This window comes from Lissotriton vulgaris, chromosome 2_1, assembly GCF_964263255.1.
Source record: "Lissotriton vulgaris chromosome 2_1, aLisVul1.2, whole genome shotgun sequence".
In the NCBI taxonomy this organism is placed as follows: Eukaryota; Metazoa; Chordata; class Amphibia; order Caudata; family Salamandridae; genus Lissotriton; species Lissotriton vulgaris.
Window position 1 is genome coordinate 1,558,943,730 of NC_141687.1, and position 22,448 is coordinate 1,558,966,177.

The window sequence follows — 22,448 nt, forward strand, 5'->3', positions numbered from 1 at the left end:
CGCCGAACACTTTGTCTTTATTTTATTTGTAAACCTCTGTGATGAGAGAGCCTATAAGCTTTAAGGATGTTTTTATTAATTGTGAAACGAAAACCAATCTACTTTTCCCAGCCTCGCCAAGTCCATTGAAAAGGTCCCTGGAGGCCATCTTTGGTTTCCTTTGGAGCAGGCACAGAGATGACAACCTCATTAATCAGACGGAAAGAAGAGATGGTCATGTGTGGCAATGCGTGACACCCATTGGGGAACCAACTCTAGGAGGTCACCAACCCCCTTCTCCATCATTAGCTCTTGAATAGGGCCACACACTTGATACCACAGGGTTCTCGAGGGCAGCCTGACCATCGACTCGGAATGAGAAAAATTAGCATATGGGCTCTGCTAGAAGGGACTGTTGCTACATAAGCACTAGGAATGTCGCCGCTATAAGGGAGTGTTGCTAAATAAGCACAAGGCATGTTGGTGCTATAAGGGACTGTTGTACATAAGCACTAGGAATGTCGCAGCTATAAGGGAGTGTAGCTAAATATGCACTAGGCATGTCACCGCGATATGGGAGTGTTGCTAAATAAGTCCTGGGCATGTTGCCTCTATAATGGAGAGTTGCTAAATAAGCACTAGGCATGTCGCCGCTATTAGGAGTGTTGCTAAATAAGCACTAGGCATGTTGCGGCAATAAGGGAGTGTTCTTAAAAAAGCACAGGGCATGTTGCCGCTATAAAAGAGTTTTGCTAAATAAGCACTAGGCATGTTGCTGCTACAAGGGAGAGTTGCTAAATAAGCACTCGGCATGTTGCCGCTATAAGGGAGAGTTGCTAAATAAGCACTGGGCATGTTGCCGCTATAAAAGAGTGTTGCTAAATAAGCACTAGGCATTTCGCCGCTATTAGGAGTGTTGCTAAATAAGCACTAGGCATGTTGCCGCAATAAGGAAGTGTTGCTAAATAAGCACTAGGCATGTCGCCGCTATTAGGAGTGTTGCTAAATAAGCACTAGGCATGTTGCGGCAATAAGGGAGTGTTCCTAAAAAAGCACAGGGCATGTTGCCGCTATAAAAGAGTTTTGCTAAATAAGCACTAGGAATGTCGCCGCTATTAGGAGTGTTGCTAAATAAGCACTAGGCATGTTGCTGCTACAAGGGAGAGTTGCTAAATAAGCACTCGGCATGTTGCCGCTATAAGGGAGAGTTGCTAAATAAGCACTGGGCATGTTGCCGCTATAAAAGAGTGTTGCTAAATAAGCACTAGGCATGTCGCCGCTATTAGGAGTGTTGCTAAATAAGCACTAGGCATGTTGCCGCAATAAGGGAGTGTTGCTAAATAAGCACTAGGCATGCCGCCGCTATAAGGGAGAGTTGCTAAATAAACACTAGGCATGTTGCCGCAATAAGGGAGTGTTGCTGAATAAGCACTAGGCATGTCGCCGCTATAAGGGAGAGTTGCTAAATAAGCACTAGGCATGTTGCCGCAATAAGGGAGTGTTGCTAAATAAGCACTAGGCATGTCGCCGCTATAAGGGAGTTTTGCTAAATAAGCACTAGGCATGTCGCCGCTATAAGGGAGAGTTGCTAAATAAGCACTAGGCATGTTGCCGCAATAAGGGAGTGTTGCTAAATAAGCACTAGGCATGTCGCCGCTATTAGGAGTGTTGCTAAATAAGCACTAGGCATGTCGCCGCTATTAGGAGTGTTGCTAAATAAGCACTAGGCATGTCGCCGCTATTAGGAGTGTTGCTAAATAAGCACTAGGCATGCCGCCGCTATAAGGGAGAGTTGCTAAATAAGCACTAGGCATGCCGCCGCTATAAGGGAGAGTTGCTAAATAAGCACTAGGCATGTTGCCGCAATAAGGGAGTGTTGCTGAATAAGCACTAGGCATGTCGCCGCTATAAGGGAGAGTTGCTAAATAAGCACTAGGCATGTTGCCGCAATAAGGGAGTGTTGCTAAATAAGCACTAGGCATGTCGCTATAAGGGAGTGTTGCTAAATAAGCACTAGGCATGTCGCCGCTATAAGGGAGAGTTGCTAAATAAGCACTAGGCATGTTGCCGCAATAAGGGAGTGTTGCTAAATAAGCACTAGGCATGTCGCCGCTATTAGGGAGTGTTGCTAAATAAGCACTAGGTATGTCACCGCGATATGGGAGTGTTGCTAAATAAGTACTAGGTATGTCGCTGCTATTAGGGAGTGTTGCTAAATAAGCACTAGGCATGTTGCCGCAATAAAGGAATGTTGCAAAGTAAGCACTAGGCATGTTGCCGCTATAAGCAGCAGAATGTCATCCAGAGTTGATTAGGTCTGAGGTTAATACTGTTGCCTACTTTTCCTGCAACACTGTGCCCAGGCACCAAAACCCTTAACAAGAACGCGGTAACGTTTTTTTAGACACCTGGAAGGCACATGGGAAGACATACCAGGGAGGAAAAAGAGCCAGAAATTTTAAAAATAGAAGGACTAAGCCAAATAGAACAAGCAAGGGGGAGGAAATGTAACAACCAAACAGAAGGTGGGAAAAGAAAACGTAAACCACGAAATGAAGGTCACACAGGAAGAGGTACTGAGTTAAAAAAGGATGCACATAAAAGCAAACCAAGGCAAAAATGTGTAAACACATGTATAAACAGTACATAATCTTATAATCAGAGGATATGGGGGCCTTCCTCTGTAGAACAAATAAAAAACAAAGAAAAATAAAGAAGCAAACGAGGTGGCATAAGTGTTGCTTGTCGCATGAAAATAGAGGAAAAAAACTTTACAACCGTATAGACAAAATGAAAAATATGAACTATATAAAATCTGCGCAAGGAGGAGGAGTTCAGATCTTCTGTGGAGGCGAAGTGGAAGGTAGATATCAGGGTGAACCGGAGACTGACTGGCCAACAGGGCAGTATTCCTCCAAACCTGGATATTCGAGAAGGAGAATTTCCAGCGGCTAACAGAACAGAGGGTCACTTTTTGTGCCAATTAACTGGATGGCCAATGTGTCCTACTTTTGTAACAAACATCGCATTTTATAGATGCGCCTTTTGTCTGCATGATCAGTATGGATGGTGACAAATTCTACAGTTATAAGGACAATTCACAGATGATTGGTTTCCTGTCCGGACCCCTTAGTTCGGACATGATTACAGATTGTGACAGTGACTGAACTGACTTAATCGTCACTTAAGGCATGGGTTTAAGAGTATGATATTTAACATGGTCGAGAGAGAAAACAACAACGCCGCAGCATTCTCCTTTTTTAGGAGCCTGGGCAGCGCATGCACTGCTCTGTGAGGCATGCTACATTTAGGTATGGACTTGAAGCTCCACCCCCTCTCCGCACATATTTTTCATTGGCTTGTGTCATTGTCCACTGTAAACTGTGGCTGTTCATTGGCCAATAGGCTTAGTATTCCTCCTTAGTACCGCCTGGACTCATTTTGTAACCTCCAATGGCGACACCCCCTGTTATGTGTTTTGTTACTTGGTGGGCTTTAATTACAGCCTCCGGGCACTATATTCTCAAATAGCTTTGTACTGCCCACTCTTGCAGGCAAAAAGAAATTATAGCCAAGGCCCCAAACACATTTGCAAAGCAATAGGCCTCGCATTTGCGAGAGTTCAAACTTTTGGCATTGTAAATGACAATGCCTTTTATTTGTCTTTTTTAAAAATAACATAAATAAAAGGCATTGTCAATTGACAATGCCAACAGTTCAAACTCTCGTAAATGCGAGACCTTTTACATTGCAAATGCTTCTTTTTTCACGTTAACAGTACCTTATTGACATAAATGTGTCTCACCATGTTCTGGTACCACTGATTTTATGTATAGGCCACCGGGGGCGGCAGGGCAGTTTGGCAACCAGCTTTTAGAGTGCATTACTCAAGCCGCCCTGCGATACAAAAGATTTATTATTCTAGGAGATCTTAATCTCCATTTTGATGACACAGGTTGCAGGGAAGCGCAGGATGTGGCTGATGCTCTTACATCTTTGGGCCTCAACCTTAAATCTACGTCCCCCACCCATCAACATGGTCATCTCCTTGATCCCATTTTTGCGAACTGGGATGGTATTGATGTTTCTACCCCGGTTAGAATAATCTGGTCGGATCATTTTATCATCCCGTTCACAGTAGATAAAACCCTTTCAGACATCACTCTTTCTAAACCCCCCCCCATGGAACGAAGAAAATGGAAAAACTTTAATCAAGAAGATTTTAGATGTGCTCTCCAAAAAAATCTCCCTTCCCAAAGCAACTCCCTGGAGGAGGCCTGGAATTAATATGAAACATGGGTGACCACTGCACTCGATGAGATCGCGCTATGGACAACCAAACCCCCTGCTAGGCAATCAAAAACTGCCCCTTGGTTCTCAGAACCACTTAAATTAGCCAGATCCAGATGCAAACATCTAGAACGTAGGTGGAGATCACACTATAACCCCGAGGACAAACTGTATTACAAAAGAGAACTTTATACTTACAAGAAAATGCTGAGAGCAGAAAAAAGCTGCTACCTTAAAAACAGAATCGACTCTGCTAAGAACCGTACTAAAGAACTCTTTACCATCTACAGAGAGCTCACGGTTCCTACCAGGCTGGATGCCCAAGATACCTATTCTGAGGAGCTGTGCGATTCTATTGCCGACTTCTTCATAGGTAAGATTGACAAAATCCCTGCCACTTTCACGAAAGATGACATCCAGCCGTCTAAACACGCAGTAGTTATAAACACCCACACGGAGACCCCCTGCCTCTCTTGTTTTGTCACTCCAGAGAAACAAGAACTAGTGAGCATTGCCAACAGCATCCAATCTGGCTCACCCAGCGATGTCTACCCCCCAGCTCGCTTTAAAGGAGTACTGGAAACTACAACAATTGATCAGATTAGTATCATTACATCGCTCTCCTTTAAAGAATGTCAGGTACTGGACGCGTGGAAAACTGCTCAGGTTATCCCCCTAAAAAAAAAAATCCAATATTCACATCACTCAGTTTCAGAACCTCCGCCCCATTTCCCTCCTCCCTTTCTGCGCTAAAGTCGTTGAGAAGGTGGTGAATAAGCAGCTCATGAGCTACTTGGAGGAACATTCTCTCCTGCACCCCACTCAATCGGGCTTTAGAGCAGGTCACTCCACAGAATCAGCCCTACTTTTTTACACCGAAGGCTTGAGGAGTATCGTGGACGATGGAGAGACAGCAGCGTTGGTTTTATTAGATCTCAGTGCAGTGTTTGACACCGTGCTGCACTCAACGCTGCTGTCTCGGTTGGCAGGTATTGGAGTGAAGGGAATGGCCTTGGCTTGGCTAGAGTCTTTCCTGACCAACAGAAGTTTCCAAATGCATTGCCCCCCCTTTAAATCCTCTCGCAGAAGTGTAGGCCACGGGGTTCCACAGGGCTCGAGTTTGAGCCCCACCTTATTTAACATTTATATGGCTCCCCTGGCCTGCATAGTTGAGAGTTTTGGGGTGGGCATTGTCAGCTATGCCGACGACACACAACTGCCACTGAAGCACACGCCTGAGTGTAGAGAAGATGCCATCAACTTCTCGAGCTGTTTGTCATCAGTATCAGCTTGGATGAACCACAACTGTCTACGCCTCAATGGTGATAAAACCGAGTTGTTGGTAGTTGGGAAATCTGCTTCAGTATGGTCGCATATGTGGTGGCCTATGGAACTGGGCAGTCCCCCTCGTCCTGTGGAGTCAGTGCGTAATTTGGGGATAACACTGGACTCAGATCTCTCATATAAAACACAAGTGAACAAAGTAACAGCTAGATGCTTCAGTATACTGAAAGCTCTCCGTAAGATTCTGGATCTTTTGCCAATTGACACTAGAAAGACCATTGTGCATGCCTTAGTAACCCCCCACCTTGACTTCGGTAATGCTCTGCTCCAAGGGTTGAGCCAAAAAGGATTACACCAACTTCAATGTACTCAAAATGCTGCAGCTCTCCTAGTACTCAAACTTCCCCGCAGAGCATCAGGTAAATCAGCCCTATCCAAACTCCACTGGTTACCTATAAGAGAGCGGGTTAAATTTAAGTCCCTTTGTTTCGCTCATCGTATAGCTCAGGGCAAAGGTCCGGCTTATCTCCTTAACCTTCTGACAATACACCGCCCCACCAGAGACTTGAGATCAGCCGGAAGGATGATGTTCAAACTTCCTAAAATCACCAAAGCCAGTGTGGGCGGACGCTCATTCAGATTTTTAGCGGCTAAATGCTGGAACGATCTCCCGCTCGATCTTCGGATGGAGCCTTCCGAGAGCATGTTCCGAAGAAAGCTCAAAACCTTTCTTTTCCCCCAGGATTAATCCCGGTGCCATTATAAATCCTTAAATATTTTACCCCGTCTCGCCTTTAGCTTTTTTTGTGCAGTATACAGCACGGGGACACACTATTTTTGGGTAACCAGGCGCTTAATAAATGGTTTTTATAATAATAATAATAATCTCTACTTTACAGTATTTTTGAAAAAAGCTAAGCAAGCCGAGAATTTTTTTGGGGCAGTAATGCTGTGCAAGCTTGATATGCGGTAATCTTTCTTTGCTATCCTGGATCCGCAATCACGGACAGTAAAAAAAATTTACTAGACATTCACTCAGTTAAGATCAATGAAAACGTAATTTTAATCAGGAAAAAACTGGAGCCTTAAATAAGGCTACTTTGGAAATCTCCGTACAATGCTGCATATCGCCAAGGTACAAGGGTCTAAAGATGACAGCGGCATGGCTATTGTAGCACCGGCAGCAATTTCACTCTAAGAAGGTAATTGCTTTTTCTTTTTCTCACACAAAAATGACTTCTTTTTATCAAAAAATATAATAATGCCTAGATAACAGCTCATTGTGCAGCAATTACCAAATAACCGGAGGCAATCAAAGAAATTGCGCACGTGCAAAAGACACACACTGCTGTGAATGGTATTTACCAGATTCACAATCTGCACATCATTCCGAGTTTCAAACCAATGAATGGGGGGATAAGGAAGATGCAAATTACGCCAGCCTTCCCCCTTTCCAATGAGCACAAAGCAGAGATTCATGCAATTGACTATTATTTTGGCATTGTTTTACCAGGTGAATCTTGTACAAGAAAAAAACATGGGTGAACAATTTGCACACAACATTTAACCTTCTTTTGGGTGCAACCAGCAATTTGAGCAATAATGGGATAAACGCAATACTTAAAAAGAGTACCTAAACCTAAAGTCTCAAGTGAGGAGGAGTGTTTAATGAGGAGTTGTCTGTACAGTTTGGATAGTTATCAACCAAAGCGTGAATTAGGATATGTTCTTAAAACAGATAGTTTATAATCTTCAGCTAGACCACCAGGAGGAAATGCGATATGCTCAGCCACCAGTCTTTCCAACGGTCACCTAAGGAATGCCTTAGTGAAATGGCCTGATGGATGACATCAATTTTATCCAGTCAAAGTGACTGTCTCTGACCAATAAGTTTCTTGATGTACTGATTTAAGAATGTCAAAGATGTCTTACTTCCAGCACTAAAGTTGGGAGGCCCTGATGCGCCTCACCTTACAAGTATCTGCAATCAATCTCTTTCCTTAGATAGCCCTTGAAAGAACCTTTTGCTGTTTCCCTCCCTTAAAAAAAAGATCCTTAGACCCATTAAAATCCAGATCACATCTCCCAGCAGCCTCCAGGTCTAGGGCCTCTTCAGCCAACTTCCAGCTTTCAGAGCATTTTGAAATACATCAGTACCTGGATCAACATCGCTCTGGCAACCGTCCCACCTTCGGTTCTGTCTCAGTCTTGGCCACTGTTGTGGGGCTCCTCAGGGATCTTCACTTAGCCCAACACTATTTAATCTTTGTTTATCCCTGATCTTTCCTGATTTTTTAATTTATTGTCTCTTTTTTCTCTTACTGTTACGATTCTCAACTTATCCTGAGGCTTAATGGGGATGTCGTGTCCTCCCTTCAATCACACTTCAAAGTTTGCATGCCAGCCACTGCTTGTTAGATGAATGTCAGATATATGTCCCACAACTTCCCCAAGACACAGTTTCTCATTTTTGGCTCTTCATTGGCCTGAAACTCCAATTGGTTACACAATCTCCTCCTATTCCCTTTACTGCTGCTCGCAATTGTGGTGTGATCTTTTCAACTTACAAAACTTGTTTCTACCTGTTTCTTTCTTTGGAAAGTTCTTAATAAAATGTTCTAATTTTTACCTGCACTCTTACCCAAAACTTTGGTTCAAGGGGTGAGTCTTTCCTATACAGACAACAGTAACGCTTTTTTGGGGGGTATTACCTAAATGTCTAATAAACTATCTTCAGAATATTCAAAACTTCAATGTTTCCTCCTTATGGGGATAAAGAAACGTTGCTCACTTGGCATCCCTCCATGGCTTCATATAGAGAAATGGTTCTCTTTTAATTTCCTTGACTATGTTTTGCGCTTTTCATTGGTCTGGCCCGGTTTGCATTCAGAATATTTTTCAACATTGTCATCCCTTGTAAGATCTTTTGATCCTTATTTGCTTTTCTCTTATGCATTCCTATAGTAAAACACATCAGGATACAGGACAGATCCTGTCAATCTACATCTGACCCCTTAAGCCTGAAATTCCATGACACATTCAGCAATATTTTCTGGCGCTAGCTTTCTATTCTACACTTTGTAAAACCATTCAAGTACTAGCATATCCCTTGGGGTAGCAGCAAGCTTTGTAAATGTAAAATCAATTATTAAAAAGTCTTCAGAATGGAGTAGTTTCTTACCTGTAACTTCAGTTCTGTAGTAGGGGTATCTCTGTATTAGGCTGCATTATTTGTCTTTAATTTTCTCTTAAGTGTCTATGCAGGACTGCAGAAGAAGACGACTTAAGAGACTATTTTGATTGCTCCGAGGTCCCCGCCCATGGGCGAGACTATTCACAGATCAAGACTATACACAGAGATCCCCGCCTACAGAACTTTTGTTCACAAGGTTGGATTCATTCTCTTGGAGCTGAGCGAATAGCAGGATTCAAAGATCTCCTCTCAGTATTAATCACAAACAACATCTGACAGAGACAGTTCTCTGCTACTTGTCTGGGGATGTCGGTCTGTCCAAAGATGTATGTACATGTGCATAACTGGTTCCAAAAAGCAGGGGAACGAGTTTCCCAAAAATGCTTGTAATGGCAACAACAAACACAGATTCACGAAGGCTCTAGATCGTAAAATCAAAAGTGTTTTCTTTTTTAAACATTTCGGAAGGAGCACCTGCAAACACTGCAACATCTGGATCAAGTCTGTAAAAGCCATAACTTTATCAGCTGCAGTGCTGGCACAGTACAACGACCTAGTGTGATAGAGAGATTTAAGACCATACTCTTATATGCTTTCCGTCCGGAGTTCAAGGATCAGGAAACGGATCACTCCTAGACCATCCAGTAGGAAGACAACTGTTATCCTTGTAAGCAGGGGTTTGCACCTGCTCCTTGAGTATAAGAAGGCGGGTTTAACGTTAAGGCTCCCCCCTTCACCATCAAACGTCACCCTCGCTGACAGACTACAAGAAGAAACCCAAGACCGGACTCTTCATCTAAGCCCAGCAACCCAGCACCTGGATACCTTCACGGGTGATAATCTGCACTCTACAAGAATTGATTTATTGATGATCTGAATCTCTCAGATGTTAAATCTCGCCACGTTGATGCTTATGATGTAAACTTTGAGGATGAAAATGTTAAGGGAGAAATGGAGAAAACTCAAGTGGTACTACCTACAGCCAAGAAAGCTTCCCTGGTGCCGATTAAACCTCTGTGTTTTTCGCATAATGACATTCCCCCATCTTATGAAGAATATTCCCAGATTGTTTGTTTACCTACACCAGAAAAGCTGAGGACCCAGCACTTCACTGGCAAGATAAATCTGCCATTTACACATATAGATAGCCTCCTAGCACATGGTCTGAGTAAAAGTGTTCTGCCTGAAGAAACAAGCATTGGCAAAGTGCAATAGATCTCGCCTTTTTGCCAATCAAAAGCAACTGGTTTTGCAAGAGGCTTTTGGCGCTGTAATCACAGTCCCCAGTAAGGCCCCCAAAAGTGTGCAAAGCCAAGTGAAGGGTGTCCATGCCCGAATAAGGGCTTGGACACCCTTGAAGGACCTGCTGCGGAGTTGGGATCACAAACTATGCAGTATGTCCATCAGGGGAACAAAAGATTGCTAGGGTCTATAAACCACAAAACAGTGTCTGCAAACTCTTAAAAATATTTTTTTTAATGGGCCTGGCTGTAGGCCACGCCTTGCGGCCATCCCCTCGGTTTACTGCCTAAGGCTGTGCGCAGTGGGGGCTAGGGCCTGACTACAGTGCCTGATTAATGCAAAAACAATAACTGATTGACAGAATGCAGAACAATGTCATACATTCACCCCAGTACAGAGATCTGGGCCTAAATCCATCGTTTTTTTGTTCACCATGCCATTCCAGTTTGAACCCAGCCATATGCAAATCAGTCTTGACCCTGTGCCTCATGGGAACAGTCCAGACCGTACTGCCAGGCCTGGTCCTCGCTGGACTGGAACCAAGCATCCTAGGACCGGTTTCGGGGTCTCCTTGTGTTTACAGTACATGATTAGCATAATAGCCATGCAAACCATAACTCGCTCACCATATGCAATCTTAATAGTTTCACGACATCTACACCTATAATTACAAAAACTGAAAAGGGCAACGTAATTAAATTACACATACTCAAGTCACTAAATAATACAACATTCAACATAGTCTCCTTCTAAGTGTTTGGGATAATGTGATATATATCCGCATATGTAAAATTGATTACGACATTTGCAATGGCATCTTTCACATCGAGGATGAGGTCATGAACATTTCACTTGGTGTGTGTTATGATTTGCATAGCTGCTGTGTCACTTGTGGTTCTAACCATAGCTTCCAAATTTCAGTGTTTTTTCAGTTTTAATTCACGATCATAATTGAACTTTAACTGTTTTTTTTAAGTGAAGTTAAAAGTTTGAAATACATATATATATGTTAAAGACTTCTAACCAAAACGGACCACAACTTTGAAGACTAACTCCTCTTCTTCTTTTAGCCCCTACCCTGGAGCTTAACTACTTTGCCATCTTTCTGACTAGATGACTTGTATCCTTCCACTACTTACATCCAGGGAACTGCTTTTTTCGTTAGGCACTCCGGATGCATGTGTTTTCCAGTTACCTCCCTTGTGTGCTGCTTCCCCCAATACTCACGATATTGCTCCCACTCCCTCTTCTTTATATGTATATTCCCCAGTTGCTACCCCCTGCTGCTTGTTGAAGCTTATAAAACCTCTTCCCCTACTGCACCCTCTGGACTGCCATTTTGGAACAGTACATTGAAACAAATGCCACATTATGATGCATGCAAATGGAATTGAATGCTGATAAAACAGAGATAGTAACAGTTAAATAAAAAACTAACATTTTCTTTTCTTTTTGCCGATGTTAAACTGCATTACCAAAAAACATTGGCTAAGCCAAAACGCGAGACTACTGGCTTGCTTTGCAATGGTTGTTACTTCCTGCCTCTACACTTATGAAACAGAAGAGACATTTATACATCAGTCAAATGGCACTGAAATTCTCTGAAAATCCAACCTGAAATAAGGCTGTGACCTCTTTTACAATTTAAAATGTCAAGATGTACTGCTAGAAAAAACAAAGTAATGCAGCGCTATAAATAATGTTTCAGGTCAAGAGTAGTCACCTCTTCTCCTTCAGTTTCCGGCCTAACAGCATCTTCCAGCTGCAGGGGCAAGCGGGGCTCCGCCAGGCTGATCACGTAGATCTGAAAGAGAGACCGAACAGGACTGTGTGAGAACAGATGGGAAGAAATAAAAGGTTTAATACAATATCTGTTATTGCAATCTGTACTGCAAAAAAATGCAAGAATTCCTGATCTGAAACTGGGTTAACCCTGTTAAGGAGATGTAACCAGCAGGTTAGTTACATACATTTATTCTCGGAGTAGTAATTTAACATGCAAAACTGAATGCACTATCACACTATGTTCAAAACAACAATGGGCTATTCGATTGCAAACCTAATAGGTCATACAACAATACGTTTTGAATGTTTTTCCGACCTAGAAACTTAAACTTCGTCTCTCAATGAGTAGTATCGTTAATAACTAGCATTGGTAATGCATCCGTTTTGCCTATGTAATAAATAAAGAGCTGTTATTATCAATCATCGTCCGGGAGAAGGAAAGAGCTCCCTGACAGATAACATGGGAGTGGAGAGATGTGGCAGAGCGGCCAGAGCCGCTAATTCAAGAGCAGGGGATCCCTGTTCGAATCTCTGTGGCACAGCGCAGCATCCTGTGATTCTATGCAAGTCACTTAATCTTCTACAGGTGATAAATTGTTATATAAATATGCTGCAATAGTAAAAGGCAAAACTTTATAAAAATATAGTCCCACCAAAGCGGATGTTAACAGTATTTCGGTGGCGGGAAACTGATAAGAGAAGGTGACAAGAAACAAACATTGGAAAATACAGGAAAATATGCTACAGCAATAGAAATGGTGGAAATATAAGTGGCACGCACAGGAACCAATAAGAAGCCAGGAAAGAGAGGAAGCGGGATGTAAGTCCCTTTTAAGTTTATATTAAAAACAATAGATTTCTGAAGCATAGCACAAGTGCTGTGCAGGCAAAACCTAAAAACAACTTTGGATAAAGGAACAGGGGCGGGAAGTACTCAATTAAGAGTACCTCCGAGTTGAATGCTGTGTTCTTGCTCTTCATTTCTTTCTTTTGTTTACAACCCTAAGGAGTTGGATCAAATTAAGAAACTGAAGTAGATTTTTCAAATGTTTGTGATGCAGAAGTAGGCCAAAGAGATCCTGGAGAACACCTGTGCCACAATCAACTCCAGTGCAGGGCCACTGGAATCATGTGATTGTGCAGCAGTTGCGATTTTCGCATAATGATACACTTGCGGCATTTGCCACAAAATCCATCATCTGCTGCATAATCTGCAGATTGCAACTACAAAAGATTTTTTTTTAGCTCAAACGGTTCAAAAGTTTAAAAATGTACCGACACATGTTGCTTTTAAGTGGAAGTCCCTTTGCAAAGCTGGACATGTCATCTTTCCGCTGCTTATTGCTATATTTGGGTTTTAAACTGATACTAATGAGGAGCAATCAAAGCCCAGAAAGTGTAACCAAGTTTAAAAATAGCAAAATAATGTAGCAATACTATTATAAAATGTGGCGCATTTTGCAGCATAATATGAGTTTCCTTGATGCATGATTTCCTCAACCCTGTCACATAATTTGGCCCTCTCCTGACAAATAATTCCAGTGGCCCTGCACTAGGACAAAATATGGATTTAGGGTTGTACTGCGCACTCTGTTATCTTTAAGTAATCCCTGGTTTCAACAGTTTTATATTTTTTCACTGTGCGTGCTGGGTAGGGAGGGGGTCGCTAGCCTCCTATGAATCAAAAGTACGTGGTAGGTGATATGTTATCACTGACCCTGCCTGCACTGCGGGTGCTAACCATTAAGGTTGGCTACTTTTTTAATCGTTTTTGTGTTAATCCCTACAAATAATGCACCTACTAACCAATGTTTAACAAAATCATGAATCTTTTCTTCATTTATTTGCATTACACTCGTGTCTCAACATAATAAAGTTTTACACATGCAAAGGAAAAAATGTTTTTAACATCTCAATTGACATTCAACAAGAAAAAGTTTACATATTCACAAATTCATTTGTTTAGTGCTGTCGTGAATCCCAATGCATTTCGAGATCATGTGATCTCTTCTTAAGGGGAACAACAGAGTAAACTTGGTGGCGTGTTGAACGCTAGATAGAGTAATACTGGCCCCTTTCAGGTAATTCTCACGGAGCTTTGACTGTCCGATGAATGGTAAGACTAGAAGTCTGCCACATTCAAAGAAATTCCTGAAATGCTGGTCGTAAGTCTTATGAGGCGATAATCGCAATGTTACAGTGTCGTGTCCTGTACGGGTCGTTTGAGAAACGCGCTCACCAACTCTGCCGCAGTCGGGACCTGCACTAGGACAGTCATCGAAGTATGGATATAAAAAAAAGGAGTACTTTTTTGCTACTCTACATATTTTAAACGATGGGATGCACTTGGGATTAGATTGCCATTGCCTTGGGTCAGAATGAATGTCTTCAGAGCTTTTCTTGAAGGCATGCTTTCCAATCTTTTATTGGGGGATCTATTCAAGAGATCAGCCCGATGGCGAAGGAGGATTTCGCTAGCATTGCGGTGAAACAAACCACCATAGTTTAAGAGAAATACATATTTCAAGATCTGGGAAGAAAGGTTGTGAAGCAGTAAGAATAAGAATGGTCTGTGCCACTGACCCAGTTCCCTACTCCAGAATATCCCTGCCTGGCTACAACCACGCGGAGACCCCCCATCCCCTTCTAGGGGAGGTAATAACGGTGCAAACAAGGGTCAAGATTGGTGGGAACTTTACAAACATAAATGCCTTCTGACGAGAGCTTCTTTACTGCTATTACTGACTGACTACTGCATGTCATTTATGGTCTGGGCTTCCTTCAAGACCCTATGTGGAAAATGGCTTTCAGAGGGGAGTCTTATCAACGGGGAAGGAAAGGGTTTGGAGAGAAGGCCCTGCAAGATATATCTATGCACTGCTGTAATGCAAAATGTGTTACTGCTGTTGAAAAGGTTATCATTCTCTCACTGTCATGGCTGTATGGATTGTTCACGTAGAAACAAGGGAATCCCCTTCGTCACTAAACATGTTCCAACGTGGAAGCATAAGCGGTGCCAAACAAGCTACGCAAGTCATCGACAGATTGCCCACTACTAACGAGGGAGCAGATATTGAACGTTCCTCTTGGAAGCACTGAACAGGACACAGAAGGTACACATGCCTCCCACCCACAAGTGAGTGCAGTCAAGATCTTAACCAACCCTACGTGATGATTCCTTCCAAAGGTTGATTAGAGATGCCCACAGACTAGGATGCAGATTTGTTTTCTTCAAAATCAGGCCACAACTCGAATGGGTGCGGGAAACCTCATCAGATCCCCTTCCACCCCACGAGGAGGGCATTGGTGAGATCCTGTGTCCTTTTTTAGAACTATTAGGAGTCTGGCCCTTCCTTCCCTGTTAACCTCTGTCATTCTCGGCACACTCACAATGTGAAAAAGGGTTCCAGGATGCCCGACCCAAACATGGCCGACAGTGGTGACTTTTTCCCCCCCTTTCTGATCTTTTACTTTTACATACAAAACCCTGACAGGATTGGGCCTGACCTCAATAGGACGTCTGGAATTTTCACGGACCATGGCACCTTCTAATACAACGTTCCCCTAGTTATGCGCTCTGATACCTGTGGGTCTAGATAGCGCTATATAACCTTCGCAAATAAAATAAACTAAAACCTGTTTTTTTCCTGAACACGGAGACCTGTGCAACATGGCTGATGACCAGTGGAGCTGCTCGACACCTATTGAGGAGATTGGCCTTGGTTCCCCCCCTTGACTGTCACCTACGCAGCCGGACATTGGGCATTGTTCCTCCTCGTCTCCCCGCTATTATTCCTTCCTCCCCTCCCTCCTACGAAATATTGAAACATTGTTTATGTGTACTGTACCTTACTATGGTCTTGTATCCCATGTAACTTGTATCGCAACAATCCTAAATGTAAAACGCTCCGATACCCTCTTGGGTCAAGTTCGCGCTATATAAAACTTTATAAATGAAAATAAATAATGTGGCCAATGTAATACTGATGGGATCTGGACAAACACATCACCACCTTTCAGACAGACCAGAAGGCCCCACTAGGTTTTGTGCAGATTTGGAACAAGACCCCTCTTCAAAGGATGGGCATGCCAGCGGCAGGTAATCACAGTTTTACTACACTAGTAAACAATATATAATGTTTCTCTACAAGACAAAGGGTTTAGGGTTCAAGTTGGTAGGCATGGTGACCCCACCTCCTCTTATCATAATGGAGGCTGATTTGTCTACTAGGTGCACGCGATCTGGCTAGATTAGGTTATTCAGAAGTTGTGCTCGATTCTGTAGTTGACCATCTCAATCTCTCAGGTCAGTATAATTGTTCTAAATGGTGCTGGGGGTGTATTGATTCTTATTGGTCTGCTGGTATCTAAAACACCACACTGACAAGGACCCAACCACCTGAAGCAGGGTGTGGGTTTAGTGGGCTAGTTGCCAGGTATGTACTACATCCCTTGCTGTGGGCGTGGGTAAGACCAGCACCAGATTTCTGGGAAGTGGAGCAAATGTCAGGGAGTGATAGTCATAATCGCTGCTTCACTTTCCTCTCTACTTGCTCTGCTTTCGTGAGTGCCATCGCAGGTTATTCCAAATTCTGAAGTACTCTGTAGCAGGAGATAGTACTTTCGATGACAGTGAGGCTGCACCATGATCACAACCCCGTTAATGGATCCATGATTACCAGCTGCAGGAGCCACAGCAACCAGCTCAGCACCAGGCCCTGCTGCCAGTGGGATACAGGTCCCGAAGGTCCCAAAGGATAGTGGGGCACAAGCTACAGGGCACCCAAAGGGAAAGAATGCAGTAAGCCACACTATCCTATGGCAGCAACTTTAGACCGCTATTTAATAACACATATGACCATTTCCTCAAAATGGAGGCGATTTCAGTACATTGAAAATATTTGATAATATCGCACTTCAAGAAATAAAAATAAAATAGGCCAAGGGACTGCCTAAACACACACAGGCACACATGCCTGCACCCACCTCTATGCCTCCTTTACTTCACCTTCAGTTTACGAATTCTGTCAACCGATATGATGATGCTGAACGGGAAAGATAGCTGGGCCATCAGCAATGGTTAAAGAATTTGGACCAGATGTACCATATGTAATGCGACCAAAGATTTTGTGTGACTGGGTTTGTCCAATAATGTTGGAATCAATAATCAGCCAGCATTGAATGGGTGGTGTTTAGGTTATGTTCTGGCATAACAAACAACACCACAGGGCAACCCCTACAATGGCTCCCTGATAAAAGAGGGGCACTGATTAAATAACTATGTTCAGAGACGCTTCATGAAGGGGGACAGATTGAGTCAGAGCACAAACTGTATGGCATCGGTATTCATAGCTTGAGTGCATCTATGTAGGAAACACCATTGCCATATGTCACTGACGTAGCTTTGGTGACTGAGGAGAGCATTACTGAAGGAGCATGGAAGAGGATGGGTTGGTGTCACGCAAATTTAGAGGGCCAGAGGTCAGGACATTAGTCATTCCCTTAAAGTAGCACAGCTCTACCTGGAGGGATGAGTATAACAGAGATGTCACGCCTGGCCGCCACTGAGATCAGTACAGCAGCAGTCTTCTGCCCTAGCTGTAAATGATGCAGGAGCCTTTCAGGCAAGGCATGAGGTGTAAAAATGGAGTACTAAAGTCTAGATTGCATGAGAGAAATCACCAATGTAATGTGTAAGTGGGAGTCACTAAAGGGAAAGATCTTGCTTAAGATTTGGAGTTGCACAAAAAAGGCTTTTGCCACTTTTACAACTAGAGAGCTTCTAGATCCTGAAAACTCTGTCAGGGACCGGAGGCAGGCCAATTACTTCAGGCCTGCTGAGGCTATACCTGCGCTTTATATGGGAGACCGTTATCTCTAACTTTTTGGGGTTCAATTTAAGAAAGTGTGCTGAAACCCAGGCCAAACAGTCTGCCAACAACCAGCCCTTGAAGGAAACGGTTGGGACAGCAAGGTGATCGGGGGACCATCATTTGGGAAATAACTGGGGCCCCCGTGTACAGGATAACTGTGTCCTGACGGGGAATAAGCAACAAAAGGTAAGAACACCTGGGCAAGGTGGATTATAGCTTATGTGGGCATGACAATTTCAAGTCAATCAAAAAACAGTCATAATGAATCAAACATCACAGACTTGGGTATAAGACACAGACTTGGGTATAAGTCTTTCGGAATAGGTGCTATCCCATCTAGAAGTGGAAGGCCCTCGGGTGGATTATTAATTTGGGTGAAAGTAAACCTAAGGGTACAAATTGAGGTGCTGGATACAAATTCCCTTGACATCTTAGCCTTAAAAATAACCACACACGAAGGGAAAATTCTCTTCCTAATAAATGTCTACAATAGACCAACACCTTCATCAAGAGACTCACTAACATTGCCGAAATTATACTGTTTTCTAAGTATACTAGATGGTAGGGAGGATCATGTCATTTTGGCCGGTGATTTAAACTGTAATTACGAACCTACATTGGGTCTTTGTGATATCTTTGAAGAGGAAGATCAAGCCAACAAAATTCCTGCCCTGGAGAATGCGAAACCTGTAAAATGTTCGGTTTTGGCACTCCAAATAACAAAATTATGCACAGAGTATTGCCTCAGGGCTTGCAACGGACAGTTCCCGTCTGACAGCTTGAAAAGACCAACTTTTAGTAGGAATAATTGCAGAAGTAATTTGGATTTTGTGATCGCTTCTATATCCATCTGGCCGAACATTCTAGACTTTGAGGTAAAGGACAGGCTAGAAAGCGACCACTTTCCAGTAAGTCTTCTGATGGAAGCCTCCTTGCTTGAAGGAGCAACTTCCCTTCACCCAGTAGATGGTAGTAATGGTGATAATATTGAGATCCACATTAGTAACAACAGACGAGCACTCAAATGGCCATTTATATTTGACCATGGTGAGATTCTCGCAGAAATATACACTCTTTTTGCAGAGACCTTTGGCTCATACATAGGTCCTACGGTAGAGGAGGTTAACCCAATCCATTTTCTGTCACTACGCAAACATTTTTTTAATGAATTAAAAATTTTAGTTACTAAAATGCCCAAGAAGAACCAACAAAAGATACAGAATCTGTCCCATAGTAAACCTTGGTTTGGCAGAACCTGTAGAGAATCCAAAAGGGCTCTTTTATCAGCAATTAAATCTAAGTCTCCTTCGGACATACAAACAGCAAGGAATAACTATAAGTTAGCACAAAAGGCTTCTAAAATAGCCTGGGAGGAAGAAAAATGGGCTGATATGTTGCTGGCTGCTAAAACAGGTGACAACGCAGGTTTCTGGAGGCTAGTTGCCAACGGAAACCATGTAGGGAGAGTGGCTAAGGACATCTACCTGGATGAGCTAACATGGACTAATCATTTTACTAGTCTTTATAAAAAATATGACGATGCTTACATGGATTTAGAAGTCCCACGCTACGAACACCCCACAGATTGTCTGGATTTTACATTAGGCGAAACTGAGCTGGCAATTAGCCAAATAAAGTCTGGCAAAGCACCAGGTTTAGACAAGATCCCAGGGGATTTATAGAAGCACGACCTAAAAGTGTGGGCACCATACATAAACCTTTTGTGTAATAAGTTATCCCTCACTTTAGATTTCCCCGAAAGCTGGAGGGGAGCTGAAATTGTTTTAATCTTTAAAAAAGGGGATAGGATGGATCCCTCTAATTATCGGCCAATCAGCCTGATGAACATCCTCCAGAAAATTTATTCACGTCACATTTTACTTCGCGTCAGTGATTGGATGGAGGAAAATGCCATTTTAACCAAATTCCAAGCTGGTTTCCGATGTAAAGTAAGCACAATTGATCAGATATTTAGATTTTGTTGCCTTTATTGGAAATACGTATTAATTAAAAAGGGTCATTTATATGTTGCTTTCGTTGATTTGAGGGCAGCATTTGATTTAGTGCCACGTAATCTTTTATGGAAAACGTTGAGTGCAATAGGGTTACCAATCAGCTTATTAGTTCAGATAAAAGAGCTACACGAAGGGAATTTTGCGAAAATTCGATGGGGTCCAAGTGGGGAACTAATTCAAAAAATCTCTATCGAGCGTGGCGTTCGCCAAGGCTGTGTACTGGCCACCACGCTCATTTCCTTTTTCGTGAACGACATCCCGTCACACCTAGAGGGATGCAAAAATGACTCTCCAAAACTGAACGGAGAAAGGGTAACATCTTTACTATTCGCTGATGACACTATTCTGATTTCCCAAACTAAGAAAGGTCTCCAGGCACTACTGAATTCTTTTAGCGAATACTATAGTAAGAAAGGACTGGAGATAAATGGGAAAAAGACTAAATGTATGGCCCTAAATCCAACAAAAACCGACAAAGGCTGTTTATTATTGGAAGGAGTAAAACTAGATTCGGTCTCCCAATTCTCATATTTAGGGGTTACATTAGATTCCAAATTTTCATGGAGAGCACAAATGGAAAAAAGCAAAGTGGCATTCGCTCAGAATGCAAAGCCAGTCCTTAGGGAGCAAAGTCTGAGCAGCAGCAAAGCTGTCTCTCCGGCGATTGAACTCTTCGAATTTAAGGTACAACCAGCAGTGCTATATGGCGCAGAAATATGGGGACCAGGGTCTAAGGATACCTTTAGTGTCCTGGACAATAATTTTATGAGAAGCCGGTAAGGGTCCAAGAGGCACTCCTCTAGTGCCCCTTCAATTAGACCTAAACATCAAAAGAACCGACCACTACACTATAATTCGGCCACTGATGTTATGGGTTAGACTATGGCGGGTGCCCGAATTACACGACCACAGGGACGGGCTAAAAGAAATTATGGAGTTAGATAATTCAAAAACTATCCCATGGTTAAAGCACGTTAAAAACTGGTTTAGTAAAATAGGCCTAAAACACTTTTGGGAGAGTCCAGAGCAATTGCCGCCCAACTCGAAACTAATCCTAACAAGCATTGGAAATGCAATAGGTCTCGCAGTAGGAAAGTTTGAGCTATAGGTGTTATTTATTTTTTTGTTTTTTATTTATGTGTTGTTTTTTCTAAATAGCTAAATTAATAGCTTTCTTCTTTACAAAGCCAATAGTTATAATTTTTGTAAATGTGACACCTCTAGCATTTGTAAAGCAACATGTTTTGTATTAACGGGACTTATATGTGACTTATATGTATTAATATTAAAAAAATCAATGGCTTTAAAAAACAATTAATAATTAATACGTAAATAAAATGGATTTTATTTTATATTGCCAATAGCTTAAAGTTTATTAAATATATAATGAAGATGCTGTGGTTGCGCTGAGTGAGGGTGAGTGAGGGTGAGGGTGAGTGAGGGTGAGGGTGAGTGAGGGTGAGGGTGAGTGAGGGTGAGTGAGGGTGAGTGAGGGAGGGTGAGTGAGGGTGAGTGAGGGTGAGTGAGGGTGAGTGAGGGTGAGTGAGGGTGAGTGAGGGTGAGTGAGGGTGAGTGAGGGTGAGTGAGGGTGAGTGAGGGTGAGTGAGTGAGGGTGAGTGAGGGTGAGTGAGGGTGAGTGAGGGTGAGTGAGTGAGGGTGAGTGTGAGTGAGTGAGTGAGTGAGTGAGGGTGAGTGAGGGTGAGTGAGTGAGTGTGAGTGAGTGAGGGTGAGTGAGTGAGGGTGAGTGAGTGAGGGTGAGTGAGTGAGGGTGAGTGAGTGAGTGAGGGTGAGTGAGTGAGGGTGAGTGAGTGAGGGTGAGGGGGTGAGGGTGAGGGGGTGAGGGGGTGAGGGGTTGAGGGTGAGTGAGGGTGAGGGGGTGAGGGGTTGAGGGTGAGGGTGAGGGGTTGAGGGTGAGTGAGGGTGAGGTGTTGAGGGTGAGTGAGGGTGAGTGAGGGTGAGGTGTTGAGGGTGAGTGAGGGTGAGGCGTTGAGGGTGAGGTGTTGAGGGTGAGTGAGGGTGAGGCGTTGAAGGTGAGTGAGGGTGAGTGAGGGTGAGGGGTTGGTGGTGAGTGAGGGTGAGGCTGAGGGGTTGAGGGTGAGTGAGGGTGAGTGAGAGTGAGTGAGGGTGAGTGAGGGGTTGAGGGTGAGGGGTTGAGGGTGAGTGAGGGTGAGGGGTTGAGGGTGAGTGAGGGTGAGGGGTTGAGGGTGAGTGAGGGTGAGGGGTTGAGGGTGAGTGAGGGTGAGTGAGGGTGAGGGTGAGTGAGGGTGAGGGAGGGTGAGGGTGAGTGAGGGTGAGGGAGGGTGGGTGAGGGTGAGTGAGGGTGAAGGTGAGTGAGGGTGAGGGAGGGTGGGTGAGGGTGAGTGAGGGTGAGGGAGGGTGGGTGAGGGTGAGTGAGGGTGAAGGTGAGTGAGGGTGAGGGTGAGTGAGGGTGGGTGAGTGAGGGTGAGTGAGGGTGAGTGTGGGTGAGTGTGGGTGAGTGTGGGTGAGTGAGGGATTGAGGGTGAGGGATTGAGGGTGAGGGGTTGAGGGTTAGGGGTTGAGGGTGAGGGGTTGAGGGTGAGGGGTTGAGGGTGAGTGAGGGTGAGGGGTTGAGGGTGAGTGAGGGTGAGGGATTGAGGGTGAGGGGTTGAGGGTGAGTGAGGGTGAGGGGTTGAGGGTGAGTGGGGTTGAGGGTGAGGGGTTGAGGGTGAGTGGGGGTGAGTGAGGGTGAGGGGTTGAGGGTGAGTGAGGGTGAGGGGTTGAGGGTGAGTGAGGGTGAGGGGTTGAGGGTGAGTGAGGGTGAGGGGT

The 22,448-nt window shown here is 43.7% G+C and overlaps 1 protein-coding gene across 1 annotated transcript in view; it reads right to left on the reverse strand.

Moving 5' to 3' along the window:
• Positions 1-22,448, reverse strand: part of DARS1 (aspartyl-tRNA synthetase 1) — a 519,463-nt gene that overhangs the window by 137,146 nt on the left and 359,869 nt on the right. The window contains exon 8 of the mRNA XM_086957449.1: positions 11,712-11,792. Coding sequence (XP_086813575.1) covers positions 11,712-11,792 — 81 coding nt within the window. The remainder of the gene's footprint in view (positions 1-11,711; positions 11,793-22,448) is intronic.